At 43.4% G+C, this 25,735-nt stretch overlaps 1 protein-coding gene across 2 annotated transcripts in view; it reads right to left on the bottom strand.

Annotated features, from left to right (window-relative positions):
• LOC148519353 (histone-arginine methyltransferase CARM1-like) overlaps positions 1-25,735 on the bottom strand; it is a 200,177-nt gene that overhangs the window by 147,245 nt on the left and 27,197 nt on the right. For both annotated transcript variants that reach the window (XM_088476635.1, XM_088476636.1), the window contains exons 2-3: positions 7,347-7,472; positions 6,462-6,568 (exon numbers count right to left, since the gene is read on the bottom strand). In XM_088476635.1, coding sequence (XP_088332761.1) covers positions 6,462-6,568; positions 7,347-7,472 — 233 coding nt within the window. The remainder of the gene's footprint in view (positions 1-6,461; positions 6,569-7,346; positions 7,473-25,735) is intronic.

Genomic DNA, 25,735 nt, shown 5'->3' with positions numbered 1-25,735 from the left:
TAGAATTAGCATCAAACGATAAAACTTGTACCAATATCAGTACATATAGTGCTGAACAAATACCTAATGTGCTGTGTCCCCGAAATCAAGAAAAATATACTTATATACACTCGTTACATCGACAATCTCTTCCTGATCTGGATTGGAGAAGAAAACCATCTGCTTAATATTATTGACAACATCAATAAAGGGACCTCGTCTATCAAGTCCACTTTCAACTACAGGCCGGTGGATATTCACTTTCTGAACATCTCCCATTAGCCCCCAGGACTCCCAGCAGCCCCCTCTCCAGTAAGAAGAGAGAGGGGAAGCAACTGGGAGCCGCGGAGACCCGGGCAGGTAAGTGATTTAAACATTTTTTTTACTTTACGCGGCCCGGGGTTTTCATTGATGAAAACCCCGCATCCGCTGTTTTTTAAAATGAATCCCGCGGGTATCGGGAGTGCGCATACCCGTGGGATTTCAAAATTGGGCGCAAGGTTTTAGCCTCGCTAAACCTCGTGCCCAATTGAATATACGCCCAAGTGTATGATAAAATAGGCGTTCGTTAGTTGCAAGCGGTCACACTGAATCAGGGCGGCCGCTTGCATCCTGAACGACAGCCTCCTTGTTAACTCCCACAGCTTAATGACCGACCAGGTTGATGGTCGCGATGGCTTACGACAAGACCCTAAGGTTGGGTCTGGGCACTCGTAAGCCCTAGGGAGCCTTCTGCTCTGATGGAGCAGGAAGCTCCCCACTGACATTCTTGATGAGGTCAGCACGGCCGCCCACAAAACGGTAGGCATTCGTTAAGGAACGCCTCCGGTTTGGAAACCACCCCCCCGGCCCACCTACCTAACGGGGCGAGCTGTCGATCAACATCGACAGCCGCCCCTTTGGTAGCGAGCTCCGGAGCGAGAAAGTTTCTCTGTCGCTCCAGGGCTTGCGCACGCGCAGTGCGGCTGCTGCGCGTGCGCAGGACTAACCATCGAGTCGGTTGTGAAAGCATCGGCGCTTGCGACCGACTCTGAAAGTGGTCCTTAGTGCTGAACAAATACCTAATTTGCTGTGTCCCCGAAATCAAGAAAAATATACTTATATACACTCGTTACATCGACGATCTCTTCCCGATCTGGATTGGAGAAGAAATCCATCTGCTTAATATTATTGACAACATCAATAAAGGGACCTCGTCTATCAAGTCCACTTTCAACTATAGTCCGGTGGCTATTCACTTTCTGAACATATGTATAGCCTTAAATAAAGGTAACATAATTACATCAGTGTATACGAAGGAGACACATCGCAACACACTGTTGGTTTCTAGTAGTTTTCACCCACCAGTGTTCAAAAATGGCCTTGCTAAATTACAGATGACGAGAGCAGCTCATATAACTAATACTCCTGAACAGGTTGAAATGCAGATTGATCGTATTGTACAAAAGTTTCTACAAAGAAGCTATAATAGTCAATTACTCTTAAAACAAAAACAGGAGGTTTTGAATATGACAAGGGAACAATTGATGTATCCTAAACCCAAGTCTACTATTTGCAACAGAATTCCATTTGTTACAGAAAATACGCTCACAAGTTCGATTATTCCTAAAGCGACTAAAGCATTGTGGCCCATAGAGTGAACTGATAAGGAATTACCATCTCTACATAATGTGTCCCCTTTGATCAGCTATAAACGGGGAAGAAACCTGAAGGACATTTTGATGAAAACTGACATCACTCCACACTTCCAAAAACAAAGCAGTACCAGATACAGAAAACCTGAATGCTACTGTACCGCTGCACAGCTTGTGTGACGTGTAGTTACATGGAACCCTGTACATATTTTTACCACCCACATACTGGGAAAAAAATTCACATCAATCATGTTTTAACTTGCACTACAAATTTGTGGTCTACCTGCTCTCGTGCCCATGTGGCCTTAACTATGTGGGGCAAAAAACTAGAATGTTCTTCCATTAAATTGGCTTTACAAGGTAGGGAATCTGGCCAACCTGTAGCACATAATTTCAAAGCTGCTAACCATCAACTGATGAGTCTTCGTTATAAAACAATAAATCACATACCTCCATTAGTATTAGGAGGTTATCGGGCCAAAAAACTTCTTTGTTTAGAATCTAAGTGGATCTCTCAATTGGACACTGTGCATCCCAAGGGATTGAATGAGAAAATTGCCTGGTCAGCTTGCTTATAATTGCGTTTTTTTGCACAGTTACCTGGACGGAATATTATACATACAGATAAAGACTCCGACTTTTGGATGCATAATGTACTTGATTTAAATGTTCATACTACTATGGTGAGGTACAGGCATGGTGATATGATAGACATGTTTACCTGTAGCTGTCAATATGGGACACAGCACCTTAGGTATTTGTTCGGCACTATATGTACTGATATTGATACAGGTTTTATCGTTTGATGTTGTTGCTATTTTATCATACGCTTGGCTTCTAGTTTCTATTACACCTTTTTACTCATAAATCCGCTTTATTTGTTTTAGCCTTCCCCCCGTCCGGCCAGTGGTGTAGGAATTAGGGAAGTTATAGCAGCATTGAGGCGAATATAGTGTACATGTATGAGTATGATAGTTTTAGCAATTGGGAAGCTGAATGTGTATAATGAATGAGATGGAAGTATGGAGTGAGAAGGATGTTGGAACTCAGTGAAATTTTTGTGGCGACTGAATGGGAAGATTGTGGGCATTGAGTGAGATGTGTGTGCCACATAACTGCTCAAACCTAAGTTGCATAGACTGCATGTGTGTATTCCAATGAGCACACAATTCTGTGAATTAGCAGTTCCACCATTTTGTGAGTGACAGCAATCTCACCCTGTGAGAGTGCTGAATCTGCATTTAACCACATGGTGTCATGGCATACCATATCTGTATTACACAAGGAACACGTCCATTAAGGCGTCAGCCTTAATGATCATAATTTCATTGCTTTTGGAAGTTTGAGTGGCAGAAATTACATAGGTTTTGTGAAATTTCAGATCATGTCTAAGCAGCCTCAATGGGACATGTGAAACCGTAAGGTTTTTTGTCTATGGAATTTCATAGCTTTTTTAAAATTCATTCACTATCGGGGTTTGGAGGTGCAAACCGGGCCACATGCAGAGGAGGAGGGCAACAAAATGGTACACTAGCGCAGGTGGAGGAAGGCAGGCACACAGGTGGTGTTTGGGGATGCACAGGGTTAGACGGCTGCAAGGGCGGGCTGCAGGAATGCGTGGCAGTGGCAGCAGCGGGGTGCAGGCCAGTGGCAGCAGTGGATCAGGGCACAGGGGCATCAGCGGACAACAGAGGTGCTCACTGGCACTGGGCATGCATCTGAAAAAGATTGATAACGAAGCACGGATGGGTCCGTGAGACCAGTCTGAGCTGCTGTGTATTTCAATGACACTGATGCACGCAGGAGACCTGTGCTATATGTATCGGTCATTGACATAGAGCACAGATAGGAGACCCGTTTGTGCTGCTGCATTAAAAAAAAAAAACTTGTTAGAAAAAAATGGTGTGCCCACCCCCCAAAGAGCAACCAGCCCCGGCCAATTAGTGATCCAGTGCTGGGTGTGCTTAAATACAGGGGACAAACAACATAGGGATCCACTGTACTTAAGCACAATCAGCACCTGGCTAGTTAGAACCAGCCCTGGTTGCCAAAATACAGGGGGACAATTGATGTAGGGGTCCCCCGTAAGTTGCGCAATCAGCACTGGGCTCTTATTCAGTCCTGGAAATACAGGGGGAAAAAATGAGTAGGGTTCCCCTGCATTTTCCAGAACCAGCACCGGACTATTTCTAGCGGGGGGCTGATGCCACAGCCAGAGGAATCCTTTCACCGGGACCCAAAGCCGAAGCATTAACCCTGACCACTAGTCAGCCCAGGTCAGAGATCCCTGGGGATCTGGGGACCCCCCAGGGCTTCGGTGACTTTGCCTAGCAGGCGCCAACCCACCAGGACTTCGGCGACTTCGCCTGGCGGGTGCCAGCATCTTCATCTAGTGGGCAGCAGCTTGTGTCAGCTCTTTTTCAAGGCAACCACCCACTAGGACTTCCAGTGTCTTCGCCTGGCGGGCGCCAACCCGCCAGGGCTTTGGCATCTTCGCCCAGCGGATGCCAACCCGCTAGGGCTTCAGAATGTTCGCCTGGTGGGAGCCAACCCGCCAGGGCTTCTGGCATCTTCACCTGAGGGGCAACAGCCAATTTTTTGCATGGCTGCCATCTCCCCAGGGCTTCTGTTGTCATCTTCACCTAGTAGGTGGCAGCCTGTGTCAGCTCTATTACTTGGCTGCCGCCCACTAGGACTTCCGGTGTCTTCACCTGGTGGGTGCCAACCTGCCAGGGTTTTGGGACCTTGCCTGGTGGGCACCATCCCACCATGGCTTCGGTGACTTCGACTGGCAGGTGCCAACCTGCCAGGGGCACAGAGAGGTGGCCTTAGATGAGGCAGGGGCACAGAGGAGAGGGGGGTGTAGGGGTATAGAGGGGGTAGTGGAGGCAAGGGCACAAAGGAGAGGGGGCCATAGATGAGACACAGGCAAAGAAGAGAGGTGCAGGGGTATAGAGGGGGTATGGGCACAGGGGAAGGGGTGTGTAAGGGTAAGAGCAACTAATGGGGGCAAGGGCAACTAATGGGGGCAAGGGCACAGAGGAGAGGGGGTGCCGGGGTATAGATGGGGTAGTGTGGGCAGGGGCACAGAGGAGGGGTGTGCAGGGGTATAGAGGAGCTAATGGGGCAGGGGCACAGAGGAAAGGTGGGGTGGAGGGGGTAGGCACAGAGGAGAGGATGTGTGTGGCCGGAGGCCAGCCACACGTAAGTAATGGCTGCCATGGCACTGAAGGGGTTAACCCCAGTGCTGCGGTGCCATTTTTGCAATGAACAAAGGGTGCTAGGCACCAAGTGTTTTAAATATAGATGTATCTTTGATGGGTGTCACACCGGGGGGGGGGGCAGAGTGCAGGGAGCTGCTCTGTTCTCCACCCTGGGGGCCAGGAGCCTGGCTCCCAGTGCCCCAGCTCAACAAGGACGCTGCTAGTCCCTCCGTGCTGGCTGCTCACTGTGGCCAGGCAGCAGAGGGCAGGGCTGGATCCAACTGCTGGGGGATGGAAGCTCAGCTAGGTGGTATGCGCTGGAGGTCAGTGTCTTGCGCTACAGCCCCCGGGCCACCTCCAGAGATGGCGTGGCTTTGTGCTGGCTGCTGGGGACTGGGAGCAGTGGTCTCGGTGCCCCAGGGTTGAAGGAAGCCGCTGCAGCCGGGACAAGTGTTCTGGACTGCAGGGCTAAGCGCCACATGCAGGGGGGACTGGGCTAGCCGGCTTCCTGCTTGGCGCTGGTTAACTGTGCGCCAATGCTGGGGGCCAAGAGCCCCAGCTCTACAACACAAAATGGCCGGCAGTTACCCCTCGGCTGCACGCTGGGGGTCGGGAGTGCTGGCTCCTGATACCCCAGCACGAAGGAGAGGCCACACACTGGGAGACCGGAGAAGCCGGCTCCCAGTGCAGTGCGGCAGCAGGGCTGGCCAGGATAGCGGTACACAGGGGGACCGGGCTAGCCGGCTCCCTGTGCAGCGCTAGATGATACGCTGATGCTGGGGACCGGGAGCCTTGCTCCCAGTGCCACAGCAGCATGGCCGTATAGTGGGAGCAGCACTGCCGTTTCTCCGGAGGATACCTCCTGCAGTGGTGGGCGCTACGGGGTCCGTAACTGTACCTCTCGCAGGCGCAGATGGATTCCCAGCTGCGGCTTCAGGAAAGATGCCAGAACAGCGCTCTCTGACTGGCAGCACAACATGTCACTCAGCTGCTGCTACCTTACATACTGGTCTGAGCCAATGGTGTTTATGTCCTCTGCTGGAAGCACCTAGTGAGCATGCACAACAAGTTGAAAAGTCCTATCTTTATAATGGCACATTCTTGAGGTAATAGTTTAAAAACTGTAACTTTCTAATTTACCTAAACCCCAAAAGCACGTACCCTGGCACAATAGCTACCTAATAAAACAAACCCCAAGTCTAAATTCGCCCCCTAACCTGAGTGTTGACTTCCCAAAAAAAACCCATAGACTATAGTAGAAAAGTGGTCCTAACTGAGAAAGTCAGAAAAATGTGACAGTTGGAGATTTAGATTACTCCCATATCCTCATTTTTTATGTTTATGCCCTGAAATTTGGCATAAAGCACCCAGTGACAGTTCTACCTGGCCATGCCAAATTTCAGATCCGTACCTCTAATAGCTTTTGAGGTGTAGCCCCTTGAACACCCTGCCCCCCTTCTGAATTCTCTATGGGGAAATCAGTTTTTTAGATGCAGCCCTTATAATATTATTGATAGGGGCCCCCCACAGATATTAATCCGGCCCTGTATGTGTTAATGTTAAATGACATGGGTATGTAGCATTTCAACAGTTTTATCTAGTAATTTCAGCTTTGGCTTTTCTGAGATACAATGAAGCTTTTTACCTGTGTATACTGCGAAGTTGAGGACTCCTTTGTGTATGGAGACAGTGTGTTGAGCTCCGTATTGTGATTTCTACATCTTTTCAAGGCATTGTGAAATGTAGTGTACTCTGAAATAGAAGAGGTGAAATACATGGAATCATGCAGTACATAATGCATGTACATTAACACTAAGAACAATGAAAACGCCTCTTCAGTGCACAGATTATTCATGGCAGCTTGCCCTCTCATTGTCATTCATCAATGTCCAATAGAAAGAAAAATGAAAATTGTCCTTGACTGAAGAAATTACCTTCATGTTCCCTCCTGGCAGGTATCTATTCAGTAGTTAGAGGGATATAAGGAATAACAGCTTGTTCCATCTAATTTAATTGAGGTCATCCTTACAATGACACCATCACACATATTCTTTCTCCTAAAGATTGCTGCCTAAAGATTGCTGCAAACATATTTTTTGGTAATTTCCAAATAAATGAGTGATTACTTCACACAAATTAGAGCTTAATATGACATAGAAAGGCATTTGTCTTGTATTCATATTATAGGACTTTGTGAGATCATTAGACTTTCATTAGAGATATATGAATGCCAGTAACTGCAATTACTACACAAACAGCTAGAAAAATCTTCCTTTGTTCTTTTAAGGATGTAAGTTAGTATTCGTTTGGTGGGTGAAGGGAGCCTAGTTTTGCTAAAGCTAATAATCTTTTACCATAATTAGTTCATATTGAATCACCCAATAATGAAACTACTGTTATTACTACTCATTAAAAGCCATTCACCTAAATGACTGGTAATATGAGATAACAGAACCCACAATGAGCTTGTGTAGGGTGTACAGCAGCACAGAGTGACATAAAGACAAACAACAGAACATATTGCACTTACCGCTGTGTGACTGGAACTCGAGCAATGCACTGTTGAAACCTACAGTAATTAAGACTGATTGCTTTCCAACACGGCAGTACTCAGTATCCCTGTTAATCAAGTATTTAAACACACAGTCTCCATTGCCTGTAAAAATAAAATATGTATTATTTCATGCAGGTGTTTTTCTATTTCTCAGTATATGGACATGCAGTAAAAGTCATTTGAAAAAAAAAAAAAAAGAAATACTAAATTTTCTGACTAATCTATTAATGGAAAGGGGTATTATCTGTTCAACTATGTAGCAAAATTTGTAGCTGCAGAGATTGATCAAGCGATAGTCAGATAAATGGTATACAGATTGGCTAATAGATCTTCCCTCTTTGCTAGTTGTGGAGAAGAATAAAATATATAGATTAGTTAATACAATCATGGGCGCCGAGAGGGGGGGGGCGGGTACAGTTTACCCGGGCTTGGTTAAGGGGCCCGGCGGGGCCTGGGTCCGGCATCGCCCCTCCCCCCCTTCCTCACAGCAGCTCAGCACACAGCTTGTGCTGGGCTGCAGTGCGAGGCTGCTCGCAGCTGCTGCAGCAGCTGAAGCAGTCTCCTATGGCTGTAGGGGGGAGCGATCACACTGATCGCGCCCCCCCGCTTAGCGCCAGGCTGGGGGGCTTACAGCACCCCCCTCCCCAGCACGCAGCGGCGCGTAAAATTTTTTGAAGTGGGCGTGGCCATGCCTCCCACGATTAGGCCACACACCCCTCTGTACCTGGGCCCTGCCGGGCTCTCTACGGCCCTGAATACAGTAGGTCATCTTTAATCAGCTATGGAACACCCACATATCTAGGAAAAAGCACAAATGGCAGTACAGCTAAATACTGCAGATATTACCTATTCTTAAAGGTATTGTATAGGTTCACTACTATGTAATTCCCCAGAGGTGGATGTTGGTAGAGTGCTTTGAGAAATATTTTTGTATCATGTTACCAACTGTCATTTTTTGTATTATGCATATTTGTTTAGAAGTAAACTGTTCAGCTGTATCTCACATTCCTTATGCTGGCCATACACGCTCCAATTATCGGGATGATCCGCCCGATATTGGCGGATCGCCGCGATAATTGTAGCGTGGGGGGGGCGACCGAGGGTTAAATATTGCTCGGTCGGGCATGCTGGATTGTCCAGCATGCCCGTCCGATGTGATATTCACCCGGTAACTGTCGGCCACATCGGGCAGTGTATGCCCAGCACAGCCGACAGATAGACATTTCCTGTGTTCCTTCCTACAGAAGGAACAGGGAAATGTCTCCTCCCCCGGCGGCGGAGCGCAGATGTCAGGCTATACACTGTGAGATTTCTCTCACAGTGTATGCCGCGGACATCTGCGGCTGGCAGCCGGCCAGATAAAATGTCTGTCGGTCTGACAGACATTTTATCTTGCCGTGTATGCCCAGCATAAGTAGTGTTTTAATTCAAAAGAAAACAAATTAAAAAAGCAAAAGAAAAATGCTCCTCGGCACTAATAAAAAAGACAAAACACATAGATAATTAAAACACTTAAGTGTGTGGAAAGAAAGAATAAAAAAGAGCAACACGATCCAATAGGAAATTAGTAAACAATCTACCAAAACCATACAGACAAAAAAGAGAAGTGTGGAACTGCCATTATTAATAAAGAAAATCTGTATAACACTGGTTTGGTAATAAGGAGTCGAGTCACATTTAAACTGCACAAATATTAAATATATATTAACAGTTAAATAAAATCTGATACAACAGATAATACCCAGACACCCCAGATGCCATAGAATGCTTCATGTTAGGAAAGTCAAACAGTGAAGCTGCCGAATATCTCACTGCACAGCATGCATACAGTAGCTGTATCCATTACGAGTTTCATAAAGCTTTGAGGCTCAGAGAACTATGCCACATGGAAGTTTGCAATGGAAATGCAACTTAAGCGTGAGAATCTGTAGTAGGTTACTATTAACCCAGGTGACACTCCAAACCCAGATGATATAGATAAAGCAATGGGAACCATAGGCTTAATTGTTAACCAACATGTTTATTCTATCATACATGGGAAAACGTCAACACATAAAATGTGGTCAGCACTGCAGCTGGTGTATAAGGATAATGGTTTCATGAGAAGAATTAATCTGAGGTAAATACTGTACAATACTAAGTTGAGTGAATGGATAAGTGACTACATTGATAATATTATGTCCATATCTCAGCAATGAATGTCTGTAGGAGTCCAACTGGATGATGAGGAGATCACTATGGTGATGCTATAGAACTTAATGTCTGAATTGGATTTTCTAGTGGTACTATAGCTCTAGAAGCTAATACAGCAGGGCTATCAACAGAATACTGCATTACAAACTAAAGATGCAAAGCCCCCCAAAAATATGTCATAAGAAGACTAAAAAAATATGAATGCAAACTGAAAAATGTGACTGCTATGCAGAAAAAGAAGTATAACAGTAAAAATGAGTCAGCTTTAAGTATCACAGACAATCACACAAGAGATTGCTGGTACTGTATATTAACTCAGGTGTCAAAAGGCATTTCAGTTGCAATCAAGAGATGATCACTACATTGAGAATGTGTGATCCTGAAATCCAAAATGTGTTATTCTGTATGTCCCAAATATGGGGACAAACCTCATAGCCATAAATGTCCTAGAGCAGAAAGGATTTAAAGACCAGTTCACAAAAGGAAAGTGTGTCATGCCAAACAAAAGAGAGACTGTAATAGCAACAGGTACCTAGTGCCAACAACTATATGGTTTTGGCACAGAGGCATGTTTTGCAATGATAACATCTGACTCACAGACTATGGAACCCTGGCACAGAAGATTAGGTCATCTTGGATATGATAGCATCCAGAAACTTCTTGACAGGATGGTTACAGAAATATATGTGAACAACACTGTAAGGCCAGTATATGAGAGCTGTATAATAGGCAAGCAAAGCCATTGCCCGATTCAAAATCAGCATGTAGAGCTAAGACACCCCTGCAATTGGTGAATACAGAAGTGTGTGGTCCAATGGAGGTGAAATCGATAAGTGGATAAAGATAATTCATAAAAATTTTTGATGACTTCACAAGAATGACACATTTATTAAATCAAAGAAAAGAATGAAGTGATGAGCAAAATTGCATACTACTATAGATGAGTAGAAACTCAAACTGGTTACAAATTGAAAGTCTTGAGGTCTGACAATGGAGCAGAATATCAAAACAGAGATGTTGAAACCTTACTAAAGAAGCATGTAATTGATCATCAACTAACCATTGCATACACACCAGAGCAGGATGGTATAAGTGAGCATGCAAATCACAGTATAGTGGAGAAAGCTCAATCTATGCTAAAGGATGCTGGCCTGAACATGTACTTTTGGGCAGAAGCAGCATCTACAGCAGTGTATCTATTGCCCGTTACAAAAATGTCCTTGTTGCAAAGGGCTATACACAGAAATCTGGAGTTGACTACGGTGAAACGTACTCTTCTGTAGGAAGGTACAATGCACTACTTTTGGTCACTGCTATATCTGACTTGTACAATATGCTGTTATACCTATTAGACTTTGACTCAGCTTCCTTGAATGGAAAATTGACAGAAGAGATATACATGGAACCAAATCTAGAGCATTGCTGCGAGAAGATGTTCCAAGTGGGAGAAGTCTGTCTCTTAAAGATTGCTTTATATGGTCTAAAGCAGAGCTGTCGTTGTTGGTACATCAAATTAGATGCTCTACTGCAAAAAATGTACTTTCGCATTCAAGTACTGATCATTGTCTCTACCACAGATACATAGAAGAGAAACTCTATGTTATTGTTGTTTACGTGGAACATTTGCTACTAGCAGGCCAAGAACAGCACATCACTGATATCAAGCAGCTGTTAGGACAAAAGTTCAAGATGAAGGATCTTGGTCCTGGTCACTAATTGCTAGCCCTAAGAATTACCCAAGATTTAGAGAGTGATCATATCCAGTGGCAGCTCCAGAGGTGGGGCTGCAGCGCAGTCCAAAATTCAAAAAGGGGAGCCACACCAACTGCCAGAGAGTCCTGGCCGGCAATGTTTGGCAGAGTTTGATGTGGCAATTGGTGTGGCTCCTCTATTTGAATTTTGAACTGCACTGCAGCCCCTCCTCTGGAGTCATCTATGATCATATCCATAGATCAGCAAACCTACATTAAAAATATACTTACAAAGTATTGTAAAGTGTGTCAGGTGCTAAACCAATAAGAACCCTCATTGATGAAGGTGTCTAACTAAAGCCATGTTACCAATGAGCAAAGGAAATAATTTATCGGAATAAACCTTTGTGCGCAGTGAAGATAAAATATGCAGCTAAATACTCCTACTAATCAAGTCAAACACTAATTACTTGTAAAGATAAATAGATATAAAAGCAGGTGTAAAACCGGGTTCTTCTCTGAAAGATAGAAAAGATAGAAAATAACCAATTCAAGTGGGAATATGTTAATTAGTGTGCAAACCCTTTTTAGTCTATTTTACCCAATTAAGGAACTTTACAAATGGGAGAACACCTATAGGGGTAAATTTACTAAGAATCGGGATTGACCCGATTTGCAAAGTGATTCATCTCGGTAGAAATCGCCGGAACTCGGGTGATTTTTTTAACTTTTTTTTTTTAAATTTACCAACAGGCGATTTGAGGCTAAACAAGTTTGCCGATGGTGATGTAGGTCGAGATTCTCGGGTGATTTGTAAGCAAGCTCGAGTGAGTTATCTCACCTAAGATTGCAGTGATTTCTCTCTGCACAACTCTCCCTAGCAAGCAGCCTGCACATATCGGTGAGATATGTGTAAGCTGCTTGTATTCAATTTGGAGCAAAAAGGCGTTTTTGGGGAAACTTTTTCGCCGATGACGTAATTTTCGCCGATTTCATTTATCCCCGTATTCAATTTCCCCGACTTTTCACCGGTGCGAAGAGTTTGCACATTGTAACCAGCGGAAAAGTATCGGCAATAGATGCCCAGCGGAAAAAAGTGCATAATTGGGGTTTTGGGGTGCAAACTTGCGGGGACCACCCTAAACCCTTTTAACACCCCCTTGACGCTAACCGCATCAAAAAACGCAAATAATTACACAAAGGACACCCCAAAAAAATCACTTTGAAAAAACGGGTGGAACAAAAATGTTGGGGTACAAATTCAAAAACTAGCGAAATAGCCTCTGGGGGGGGGGTCTGGAAGTATGGGATATGTTTTTTTTTTATTGCAGGTGCTTGCTGAAGGTGCATTTTTTTGTGCACTTTAAAGCTTTATTTTAGTGACTTTGAACTATGTTTGCACCCATTTTCATGTACCCCAAATTTGATGGGAATACTTATTTACCCCCCCCAAAAAAAGCAAAAATGTTTTCTTCATCACTTGCTCAATAACGCAAAATAGTGCCTATTGAGACCATTTAAAACCCCAAATAACTTTAGCAGGGCTTTTCGGGGGTAAACATAGTGATCCTCCATGTCATGACATCTTTAGGGGAGTGCTAGGATGATTTCCCGAAAATTTGCAGGACTTTTCCAATACTTACCTTTCCGTCGGGTCCCGTTTTCGCCGGATCCAAATTGAATATGGGGATAAGCGGGCACACGCCCAATACTTTATCCCAGGAAAATCCAGCAATGATGACGAAAAGTCCGACCTCTGACTTTTCGTCCCCAAAGTGTTTTTAAAAAATTGACGTGAGGTCCCCCCCAAAAGACTAACCGGCCCCGGACTTGCCAGCCAGTCCTGGTTCTTAAAATTACAGGGAAAAAATTGTGTAGGGTTCCACTGTAATTAAAAAAGCACCAGGCAGCAAGGACAGGGCTGGTTTTAAATATAGGGAGAGAAAAATGATGTGATGTTACCCCTATATTTAAAACAAGCTCCAGACCCTTTCTAGCGGGGGACTGATGCTACAGTCAGGGGTGCCCTTTCACCGGGCCCCCCAGCTGCAGCATCAGCCCTGACTGCTAGTCAGCCCAGGCCAGGGATCCTTGGGGAGTTGGGGACCCCTCCAATAAAGGGGTCCCCCTCTCCAGGGCACCACTGTACTAGGCTGATAGCCCGGGGCTATCCCCAGCACCCTAGGGTGGTGGGTGCTGGGTTGATAGTGTTAGTGTGTAGTGTAAAAGAAATGGTTAAATATTGTCTTTAGTTGTAGAACTACACGTACCAGCAAGCCTCCACCGCATGCTGGTATTTGGAGAACCACAAATACCAGCATGCAGGGCATGACGGGCCCATTGGTACTTGTAGTTCCACAACCAAAGCAATACGAAAAAAAAACATGACATGCACCGTGAAGGTAAAATTTTATTCTAACATATATGCACACTATCACACTCACACTCACTATTACATATACTCACCTTTTATCCGAAGTTTTCTATAGGGGTACCTATAAAAAATACTCACCTCACCTATGCATAGTTCACATCCTCTTTTCCAAGTAGGCATCCATGGGGTTAAAACAAAAGAACGGGTGCTCCCGAATCCAAGCCGGACTGAGCAAAGCTATGTGTTTTCACATAGCTTTACTCCGTGTGAATGATCGGGGCACACGTGTGCTCCATCATTGAATTGCGCTGCCAGCCAAACGCTGGGCATCTCCGTCGGAGCAGCTTGCTGATTGGCTGTGTGCGGTCAGCGTGTCTCCCCATAGACTTCAATGGCTGATGACGCGATTCCCCCTGGATCGCGTCATCATGGCCCCGCTCCCTGCTCCATAATGCCGGAGATCTCAGCATTGTGTAGCGGGGGCGGGGCCAAAATGACGTGAGTACGTGGCCTCGCCCCTAGCTCTGCCCCTAAATGGCGTGTAATGTCTTCGGTCATGCCCCTTTTGCCTGCCCCGCCCCGCCTCGCCTGCTAAGCCGACTTGGCTGCTCCCTCCTGGAAGGAGCAGCCAGGATATCGGCAAGTATGACAAAGGTAATCCATTTAGAAGTGTATTAGTAGCCCTAATAAGAGTGATTGGGGTTCTTAAATTGTGTCAAATGGCTGTTACATGCATATTTGTATAAGGGTGGAAAGCTACTTTATTAGAGAAAATAATTGTCGCAGTTAAATTGGGGATACATTAAAATGGGTGCAAACGGCAAACTATACGCATGGGCACATTTGCAAACATCGTCAGCAACGAGCGAAGGCTTGCTAGCGAGCCAGTCTCAATCAGGTCCTGACTCCCCAGATTTTTAAGCAAAAATAGGGAATTTGCACAACTTTTCACCTGCTCTGAGATGGTGAAAAAAGTTAGTTGTTTTTTGTCTAACTTTAACAGTAGGACTGCATGATACTCATTTCTGTGCGAAAAGTTTGCACGTGTGAAAACTTTTTGCCAAACTGTGAATTTTCGCGGCTAATTGAATCTGGCCCTAAAGGCCCCCATACACCTACACGATTTCAGGCCGACTGCACGATTTTCGATGAGTCATAAAATGGATCTTGTGAAAATCCGATGCGCGCTCCCGCAGCTCCTCTAATCGTATCTTATGATCAGATGTGCAGCACATCTTGTCCATCGTATCGTGTGCAGATCGTGCCGTTTATTTTGTTCATGCGATCCATCGTGTGTAAATTCAAGTCATTTCAATGACTGTTTCCCTAATTACATTTGATGTGAAATACAAAACAAGAACCCAGAAATTATATTAATATATATTACAAAACAGAATACTAGTATTGCTAACCCATGATTGACTACGGAAAATTCCAGATGACGGGCAGTCAGTGGCGTCAAAAGGGGGGTGGGGGCTGCACCCGGGTGTCACCCGCCGAGAGGTGACACCAAAATGACGACTCCCCCTCAGTGACAGGAGTACTGTAGCATTACGTGTAGCACTCAGCTCCTGACACAGTGAGGGAGTCGGCACTTCACACAGGCTGGTCCCTGGGGGAAGCCCGCACCTCCGGCACCCCCAGTGTGACAAAAACGGGGGTTCGGGCCGAGAGGCCACACCCCTCCCACGTGGCCACACCCCTCCCGCGAGGCCATGAAAGCCACTCAGGAACCAAAGCCACCATTTAACTTGAGGCAGAGCTGAGGAAACTAGTAGATTCAGGAATGCTATTAATACCTCTTTTCCACCAAAAACCCGGGTCCGAACTGGGTTTTCAAACATGGTTCCAACCCAGGTCAGACACCGTTTACACAGCACCATCGATCTGGGTTATTCTCAGGTCAGCCCCATTCACACTGAACCTGAGTCTGCCCTGCTAGACTTGTGAGGTCATAAAAAGTGGGAGGTGACTGCTCCACAGCCACCAATCAGCTCATTTTAGGCATGACCCAGGTCGGATAACCCAGATTGCGCCGTTTACACTGCACCATTACCCAGGTCCATCCTGGGTCCAACCCTGGTAGCTACCTGGGTTGGATTGCAGGGTCACTTGACCTGGGTTATTTTTCAGGGACCCTTTTACACAGAGCTGCGACCCGGGTAGACCCAGCAAAAACCCAGGTTTTTGCCCTGGTGTAAAAGGGTATAACTGTGGAAGGGAGTGAACAGTATTGAATAAAGGCGAAGTGGAAATATTTGCATATGTGTAGTCTTTAAAACATTATTTATCCAGCAATGCATGCAGTACAATATACACTAACAAAGATTGAAGATTGGAGATTGAAGATACATCAAGATACATCAAGGAAATAATTAGCAATTAACAAACATAAAAATTTATTTCAGTACAACTGTATTGTAGAGCCATTTATCAAATGTTACAGGGAATACCTTGATTATATCATTATTACAGAAAAATATTAGGATCATTTAAACATTATTAAAAGTGTGCTAATGAAATTACATGAATATGGCTGAGAGCTAATCGAGATAAATGTGATTTCTTTAACTGCTTAACTGGCTAATATTTTTTCCAAAAATGTCCCCAAAATTTGATTTTTATTTTATTATCATTTATGTAAATAATAGCTACTTATTAATATACATTTTTTACAAAAAATGCAAAATCAAGTTTAAATACAGTAGCTATTATTTAGAAAATTTGATAATTAAAAAAAAAAAACATTTTGGGGACATATTTGAAAAATTAAATAGTGTGGATTTTTTTGGCATGAGAAAGCAGGATGGAGCGATGAGTGTTGAGGAATGGAGTTGCAGTGACAGCGCCGTGGCAGAGCGGGGTGGGGGGAGGCAGGACATGTGATGGAGTGGGGAGCAGAGACAGAAGTGCCCAACATACTATATATACACACACAACAAATAATCCATCAGCGTCACTCTCCTTAATGTGAACAGTCTAGTGACCTCCAAAAGATCCCAAGCTACAAGCTGGTCGGAAATACAATACCAGAACATAGAATTTGACAGCAGATGAGAACCACTTGGCCCATCTAGTCTACCCCATTTTTAAACATATTGTTACCTCAACTCTTATTGATCCTTACTTCTTCTGATGGATATCCTTATGTCTATCCCATGCATGTTTAAATTGCTCTACAGTCTTAGCCTCTACCACCTCTGATAGAAGGCCATTCCACTTGTCCACTACCCTTTCTGTCAAGTAATTTTTCCTCAAATTTCCCCTAAACCTACCACCCTCCAGTTTCAGAACATGTCCTCTTGTTCTAATACTTCTCTTTCTTTGAAGTATGTCTCCTTCCTTTACCTTGTTAAAACCATTTATATATTTGAACATTTCTATCATGTCCCCCCTTTCCCTTCTCTGCTCCAAACAATACATATTAAGATCTTTTAGTCTTTCTTGGTACGTTTTGTGGTGTAGACCTTGCACCATTTTAGTTGCCCTTCTTTGTACAGTCTCCGATGTATTACTATCCATCTGGAGATATGGTGTCCAGAACTGAACACAGTATTCAAGATGAGGACGTACCAATGACCTATACAGTGGTATTATCACTTCTTTCTTTCTGCTACTGATTCCTCTCCCTATGCAACCAAGCATCTGACTTGCCTTCCTCATTGCTTTGTTACAATGTTTGCTTGCCTTTAAGTCACCTGAAACAGTGACTCCTAGATCCCTTTCCTTTTCAGTCGTTTCCAGTATAGTGCCATTAATACTATATTTAGCCTTTGGATTTTTGAGACCCAAGTGCATGAACTTGCATTTTGTGGCATTAAATTGTAATTGCCACGTTCTTGACCAATCCTCTAGTTTACCTAGATCATCAATCATTTGTTTTACCCCTCCTGGTGTGTCTACCCTGTTGCATACCTTTGTGTCATCTGCAAAAAGGCATAGTTTCCCTTCAATACCATTTGCAATGTCACAAATAAAGATATTAAAAAGCACTGGTCCAAGTACAGATCCCTGAGGTACTCCACTGGTAACATTTCCCTCTTGAGATTGCACTCCGTTTACTACAACTCTCTGTTTCCTATCCTGCAGCCATGATCTTATCCATTCAATTATCTTTGTATCCAATCCAATGCTTTCCAGTTTATTTAACAGTCTGCGATGTGGAACAGTGTCAAAAGCCTTACTAAAGTCTAGATAAGCTATATCTATGCCCCCCCCTTTATCTATTTCCTTAGTCACACAGTCAAAAAAGTCAATAAGATTTGTTTGACATGATCTCCCCCTAGTAAATCCATGCTGTTTGGGATCCTGCAAATTGCTGGATTTGAGATAATCTGCGACTCTTTCTTTTAAGAGTGTTTCCATCAATTTCCCTACTGCTGATGTAAGGCTCACTGGTCGGTAGTTGCTTACCTCTTCCTTGCTTCCACTTTTGTGCTGTGGGACAATGTTTGCTATTTTCCAGTCCTCTGGAATTACTCCAGTAGCTAGTGACTGGTTGAATAATTCTGTTAATGGTATTACCAGCACACCTTTAAGCTCTTTTAGTATCCTTGGATGTATCCCATCTGGCCCCATTGATTTATCCACTTTCAGTTTTGAGAGTTCTATTAGGATCTTCTCCTCTGTAAATGTGTTTGTTCCGACCTCATTTTTCTGTTTACAGCTGCAACTTAACTGTGGCCCCTTACCCTCTCTCTCACTAGTGAGTACTGAACAAAATAATTATAAAGATGATCGGTTATCACATTGTCTCCCTCAACAAGACTCCCTCTTTCTGTCTTTAGTCTTTTTATTCCACATTTTGTTTTTCTCCTTTCGCTTCTATACTTCAAAAAAGTTTTGCCCCCTTTACCCACTGACAGTGCCATTTTCTCCTCAGCTTTTGCCTTTGCACATCTGATTACTTTCTTAGCCTCCTTCTGTTTTACAAGATTCACCTCTTTGTCCTCATTATTTTGCGTCTTTTTTGCATTAACAATACTTGCTACCTCTTTCCCAAACCACACTGGCTTCCTTTTCCATGTGGTTTTCCTAACCCTTGTGATACAAAGGTCTGTTGCCTTTAATATTGCACTTTTAAAATTTTCTCACCTCCCCTGCACTCCTTTCACGTTCCTCCACTCTGCCAAAGATTCGCTTACACATCTTCCCATCCCTGCAAAATCAGCCTTCCTAAAATCTAACACCTTTGTTTTTGTATGGGGTGAGTCAGTATCTGTCTTTATTCTGAACCATACTGCTTGATGATCACTGGATCCCTGGTTTTCATCCACTTTTACATCAGATATTCTGTCTCCATTTGTAAGTATCAAGTCTAATATTGCGTATTTCCGAGTGGGCTCCCTCACCAATTGCTAGAGGGAGGCTCCCTGCACTTAATTCAGGATGTCCCTACTTCTAGTGGAAATTGCCACAGACACCTCCCAGTTTATATCGGGTAGATTAAAATCTCCCATGATTATAACCTGTCCTTTTAATGCCATTTTAGTGATGTCCTGCAACAGTTTATTGTCCAGTTCCTCTTCCTGATCTGGTGGTCTGTACATCACCCCAATATGAAGAGTCACTTTCTCCCGTTTCTATAGTCACCCAAAGGGACTCGTTTTTTTCTTCAATACTATTTATTAATGTAGTATTTATGCTTTCCTTGACATACATTGCTACTCATCCTATCCTTCCCATTCTGTCCTTCCTAAATAAAGTATATCCCGGCATAGCTATGTCCCAGTCATGATTTTCATTGCACCATGACTCCGTAATAGCCACAATATCCAGATCATCCCTTGTCATTATTGCAATTAGTTCGGGGATTTTATTTCCTAAGCTCTTAGCATTTGCACACATTGCTCTTGAAGTTTTATTTGTTTGCTTATTTCTCCTGTTCCTAGGTATGTTCATCTCTCTGTCTATGTTTATTTGATTTTGTTCTGAATTATCTTCTGTTGCTGTGGATATGGTTCCTGTTCCATTTGCCAGCAGAAATAATACCTCTCTATTCGGGGAGCAGATAGTTCTTGGTGAAGCTTTCAAACTGTTCACTCAGTGTATATATAATAAATATATATATATATATATATATATATATATATACATATATATACAGTATATATACATATATATATATGTGTGTCAATACAATACAGCAACACTCCCATGAAATACTTGCATCTGCTCCAGTGCCCTCCTAGGTAACCTCAGCCAGAGGTCCAACACAAGTTAACGTAGAGGCGGCACCCGGATATATCACACTTGGATAGCAGGATAATAGATCAGCGTTTTGAAGTTTATTCACAGTTATTCTGATGACAAAGTGAATAAACTTTGAAACCTTGATCTATTACCCTGCTAACCAAGGGGGTCATTCAGATCCGCTCGCGAGCAAATTTCGCTCGTGAGCGGGTCGATGTTGTGATACTGAGCATGCGCACGACGGAGGGATGCAGTGGGCTACTCGATTGCTGTGGCCAGCAGTGATCGGGACAAATTGGTGGAGCCACGGTTGCAGGGGGCCCGGGAGGTCCTTTTGTTATAGGTGGCCACTGCACCTAGTTTGGGAATCACTAGGCTAGGCCAAAAAGCAACACCTGGATCAAAATGTATGCAAATTATTGAGATGGTTGCCATAGAATATATTTTTTGATTTGTATGGTAATAGAGTACAAGGTATATAAGAGTGTTCAATGTAAGATGTATGCTGCTTCTGGAATGAGTACTGGAATTTCTTAACATGGTAGAAGAAAAAGGAAAAAAAAGAGCAGAAGAAAGCACAAAGGTCATAAAACATACAGATTTTTATTTATATTTCAACTATAAATACTTCACACTGCATAAAATATTGTAATTCTAGAACATATCTAAAAAGTTTGAGATTTTTAAAGTGGTTTATTTTATGGACAAAATGTACTACTGCATAAGAATAAGTGGAGCTTACAAATGATGACTTTGGCTAACCTGCATAATTTTCTTTTATCATGTACATGTTTATTTCCTTGGTGTTGCAGTGCCGTCTGATAATTTCTATTATTTTACAGCTTTGCTCAGTAAGACATCTGAGTTTCTCAGAATTTCAGGTAAACTTGTATCTCAATCTAAATAAAGCAGTCATTATGAAAATATAGTGTGACTTGGGGGCGTGGTCTGTCTGCTGCTGAGAACGGATGTGTTCTGCTGGAGCTCCTGCTGCCAGTCTCCATCCACGTAACATAAGAACCCCAGCTTGCGCTGCTACACCTGTGGGCCACTGTTCTCCTGTTACTCCAGGTCCTGAAGCCGCAGGCTCAATTTAGCCATGAGGCCCACCGTTGCCGGACCCACCACCACCACTCGTCCTCTTCCTCCGTTTCCCACATCCTCCTGCTGCCCGGCGGTCCCTCTCCTGCCACTGGACTTGCAGCTACCTCCAATATCAGGTTGGTGGGTACCCTCTGCCTTGCCTGTTGGTGCTAGGCTCCGGGCTGCCGCCATCTTGGATTGGGTCCTGCAAGAGCAGTGTTGTTCCACCCTATCCCCTGGGACCCTGAGTGTGGCTGGAGTCGCCAGGGTTGAATTCTGACCCCTTGCTGCCTCTTCTGATTAAGGATCCCCAGGAATTCCCTCACTTACCTGCTCTTCCCGTTCTGCTGCTGGATGGTGGTTTCATAATATTGTACAGAATGGAAAGAGGGAGGGAAAGCTGCCATCTCCTGAGTTTACTCCTGGCTCCATTGTCCAATGTCTGGGGAATCCTTTGGCTGGTGCTACCTGTATTGTGCCATCCAGGTTACCTGCTATTGTATGGGTATACTCCTGTTTAATGCCCTGTTAGTGATGTTCCTTCACCAGCCCATGCAACATTCTTTCTGGTGAAGCCCTTTTCAAATGCTGCCTGCCTCGCTGACCTCTATTCTCTTTGTTTCTGAAAGCCTGATTTGTCATTGTGGCTGACTATTGCTCCCAAGAGACAGCAGAAATGTTATTCCTTGAGTCAACCAATTTGATTTCAGCCTCAAGGTTCTACAGCCGTTAACAAATCGCATGCAGACAGTCCTTACTAAAGGGGGCATCCACTACACGATTTTAGCAGGCGATTGAACGATAACGACGTCGTTATCATTCAATCGTTTAAAAATCATTTATAAATCGTGCAGTGTTTGGTCGTTAGCAATCAACGATGCGCACTCACGCTGGTCGTTTGATCGTCTCGTCAGTCGACTGAACATGCAGGTCAATTTCACTTGATCTATTAAAGATCGTTTGCAAATCATTTGCAAATCGTTTGCAAATCATTTGCAAATCGTTTGCAAATCATTTGCAAATCGTTCAGACTGAAAGATAAAATTTCAAGGGAAAAAATCAAGGGAAAATCGTTTAGAGATTGGACAGGGAGTAGATCGTCTAGTGCAGGGATGGGGAACCTCAGGTCCTGGGGCCGTATAAGGCCCCCGGAATAGTTTGGTCTGGCCCTCTGATTGTGGATTGTGGCCCCACCCCTATGTGACATCACACGGAGGGTGCGTGGCCTGCATCCGGCCCCCAAATAATGTTATATAGATCAAATTGACCCTCAGCAGAAAAAAGGTTCCCCACCCCTGGTCTAGTGGATGTGCCCCTTAAGAGTAAAGAACGCTTAAGTTTTACATAGCAGGTAATAAAGCAAGTAGACTGCTAGCTCACAAGCTACGTGCCAACGGGCACAGAATAGAATATATTGCTTGATTGATGGCCAGAATAATAAGACATTTAATCCCCAACACATTTCCAACCATGCTACTCTCTATGATTTGCCATCTGACAACGCGACTCCACAACCTACTTGTGATATCATCTCCTCTTTTCTTTCCGGATTGAAACTGCCATTTTTGTATGGGGTTGATTTAACCTCACTTAATCCCCCCCTGGACTCTTCAGGAAGTGGTAATTTGTTATTAAAAATCTTCCTAAGGGCAAAGTCCTGGTCCTGATGGCTTTATTAACATTTTATATATATCTTTCACCGATGTCCTAGCTCCTATCCTAGTAAAACTCTTCAATGAGTCCACTAAATTATGCCTTAGCCTTGCTGAACTCTTGGAAGCCCAAATAGTTACTATCCCTAAACCGGGTAAAGATTTATCAGATTGTAAGAATTAAAGACCAAGGGCCTGATTCAGAGTTGGTAATAGAGTGAGATATCTCTCTCAATTGTGAACCTGAACAAACCATATTGCAATGCAAGGGGTGTAAATACATAAAAAATTTTACATGTGGGGTAAATACTGGCTGATTTTGCATGTAGCCCACAAATACTGCACAGCTTTATTATTACTCTAAAATTTACATGTCAGTTTGGAAACACTCCTCCCAAATCTAAATCTCTCTGCACATTTTAAATCTGCCCCACCTGCAGTGCAGCATGGTTTCACCATGATGATCAGTTGAGAGAGATATCTCATTCTATTGCCAAGTTTGAATCAGGCCCCAATAGCGTTATTGAATACAGATGTCAAAATATTTGTCCGACTCATAGCAAATTGACTATCTTCCTTCTCCCGCAGCTTATACCTCCTGATCAGGTTGGATTTGTGTTGGATTGGCAAGCCTCTCATAATAGAGTGTTTAATATAATCCAATTGCTGTCTCTTTCCCAGGAACAATTTGTACTGCTTTCTTTAGATGCTGAGAATGCCTGTGACTGGCTTAACTGGGACTATATGAGGCATACACTGTCTCTCTTTGGTTTAAGTGGGCCATTCTTGACTCAATAATGTCTTTACATCAACACCCCTCTGCATGGGTTTTTAGCAATGGCTTTCTCTCCAGCACATTCCCCATCTTTAATGGCTCCAGACAACATCAACACCCCTCTGCATGGGTTTTTAGCAATGGCTTTCTCTCCAGCACATTCCCCATCTTTAATGGCTCCAGACAAGGTTGTCTGCTTTCACCTTTCATTTTGTTCTCTACTCTACAAACTTCCCCGGCTACTCCACTCAGAGTGGTCCTCACAAGCGTTGTCTCTTTGCTGACGACATTCTGCTATTTGTTACCAAACCCTTAACATCTCTACCTGTTTTACATAAAATTTTGGATGACATTAGTGCGGCCTCTTTATATAAACTGAATGCCTCTAAATCTGAAGCCCTCCCAATTACTATTTCCCTATCTTTACTATCCCTCCTCAAACTGAATTATCACTACATTTGGAAGACTATGTTTCTTACCTTGGTGTGCAGATTCCAACTCATATTAAAGACGTTTTTGAAGCTAATCTGTCTGCAATGTTTGCACACTTGTCTGGGTTAGTTCACACCTGGGGTTCATATGAGATTTCATGGTCAGACTGCATTGCTGTCTTCAAAATTACATTACTTCCTAAATTAACTTATCTGTATAGAGCCATCCCTTATCTTTTCTCCTCTCGCTATTTAACGATGTTTAAAAACGTATGTTATCATATGTTTGGTAAAACAAATCTCCACGATTAGCGGCTCATAAAATGACTCCCTCAAAGACATTTGGTGGGCTTAAACTTACTGACCTTTCCCTTTATCACTCAGGATGTATTCTGGCACAACTTCATAACTGGTTCCTGCCCCAGGGGTCAAGCCCTGGGTTGACCTAGAATGTACCTAGAATGTACTAGAATGCAGTATTTTCTCTAGCAGACTTACTTTGGTTTCCAAAATGGAGTTCTTCTTACTAGCCATTAATGACACCCTGTGGGCTTGGGCTACAACTGTTATCTCTAGAGCTGATTGGGGTCTGCCCTCCAGAAATTTATCAGTTAAAGCATTGAGTTTTATCATTTTCCATCTGTCTCTCACCTTATGGATCACCCAAGGGGTATTTACTTTCAAATTACCTTCTCCTAGGTGATACTTTATTATCTTTCTCCTAACTTCAATCAACTTTTGGAGTTCTTGCTACAGCTCACTATTCATACCTCCAAATAGCCCATCTGTTTTGTGACATGCATAAATTATCTAGAGCTTTGTCCCTACTTCCTACAATGCTCTTGAGTATACTATCTTCACAACCATCTAGAGGGGATATTTCTTTCTGGTATTTATTACACAACCTGAACCTATTGCCAAGTCTACAGCCCAACTACATTGGGAATCTGATTTGCAGCATACTTTTAACCCCCTACAATGGGAAAGTATTTATAATAACTCCATCAACTATCGTACTCCAATTATGTTGCACAAAATGTCGTCCTCCTGCTCGAAATTCTGCTGTGGGCAAAGTTCGCAGGAGGGAACTCTTTTTCATGTTTTCTGGGATTGTCCAAGTTTTTAAGATTATTGTTAATCCGAATCCGGTTCTAGCATTGCTCAACTGGTGCCTCCTATTCTATTTCTAAAAAAGAACGTTATCTGACAGACCAAATTGTACTTGCAGCTAGAGCCACATTGGCACAACTGCGGAAATCTCTGAATCCTCCTATTCTGTCTAGAGTATTTTCAAAAATTCTGTATAATTCTGAAATGGAGACCAATGTTGTTCCCTACTCTACTTCACCTTCCTTTCCCCTGATGAAGTGGCATCTTTACGTTACTGAGGGTGCTAGAGCTAGAGCTCCTCAATAGATCCCTGTATCTAGTCCTCCTACCCCAAATTCAACAGTCTTGACACAACAAGATACCTAATTCGGTATATTTGTTGTTAAACTTATAGTAATATACTATCATGACCCTTTGTATTTGTTGGTGAGATATTGTCCACATGCTTTATTTCTGTTCTAATGTAACTCAGAATGTTTATTTGTAATGCTGATAATTGTTATTTCTTTGTTTACTCCTCCCCCCCACCCACCTTCTCCCCTATATATATTTCTTTGTACTTGAAAAATTTTCAATAAACATTATTGATGTTAAAAAAAAGAAAATATAGGGCCAAATGTAATAGGTTGAGAGTTTAGAAAATGTGAGAGTTTAGCAGTAAACTCTCACACTGGTTGAATTTTATCTTCAAAATGGGAAAACATCTGAATGAGATTTTAAATTGTGAGAGTTTTTTAAGTCTTTAAAAACATGCAAGTTCACTCTGTTACTTTGTTTTTGGACTCTATTACTTTGGCAAAGTTTAAAAAGTGTCAGAAACTCTCACTTTTCTAAACTCTCACCCTATTACATTTGGGCCATAGT

The sequence above is a fragment of the Taudactylus pleione genome, unplaced genomic scaffold (assembly GCF_031769625.1).
Source record: "Taudactylus pleione unplaced genomic scaffold, aTauple2 ptg000190l, whole genome shotgun sequence".
Lineage (NCBI taxonomy): Eukaryota > Metazoa > Chordata > Amphibia > Anura > Myobatrachidae > Taudactylus > Taudactylus pleione.
The sequence above is the reverse complement of the archived record's forward strand: the minus strand, read 5'-3'. Positions and strand labels throughout refer to the sequence as shown.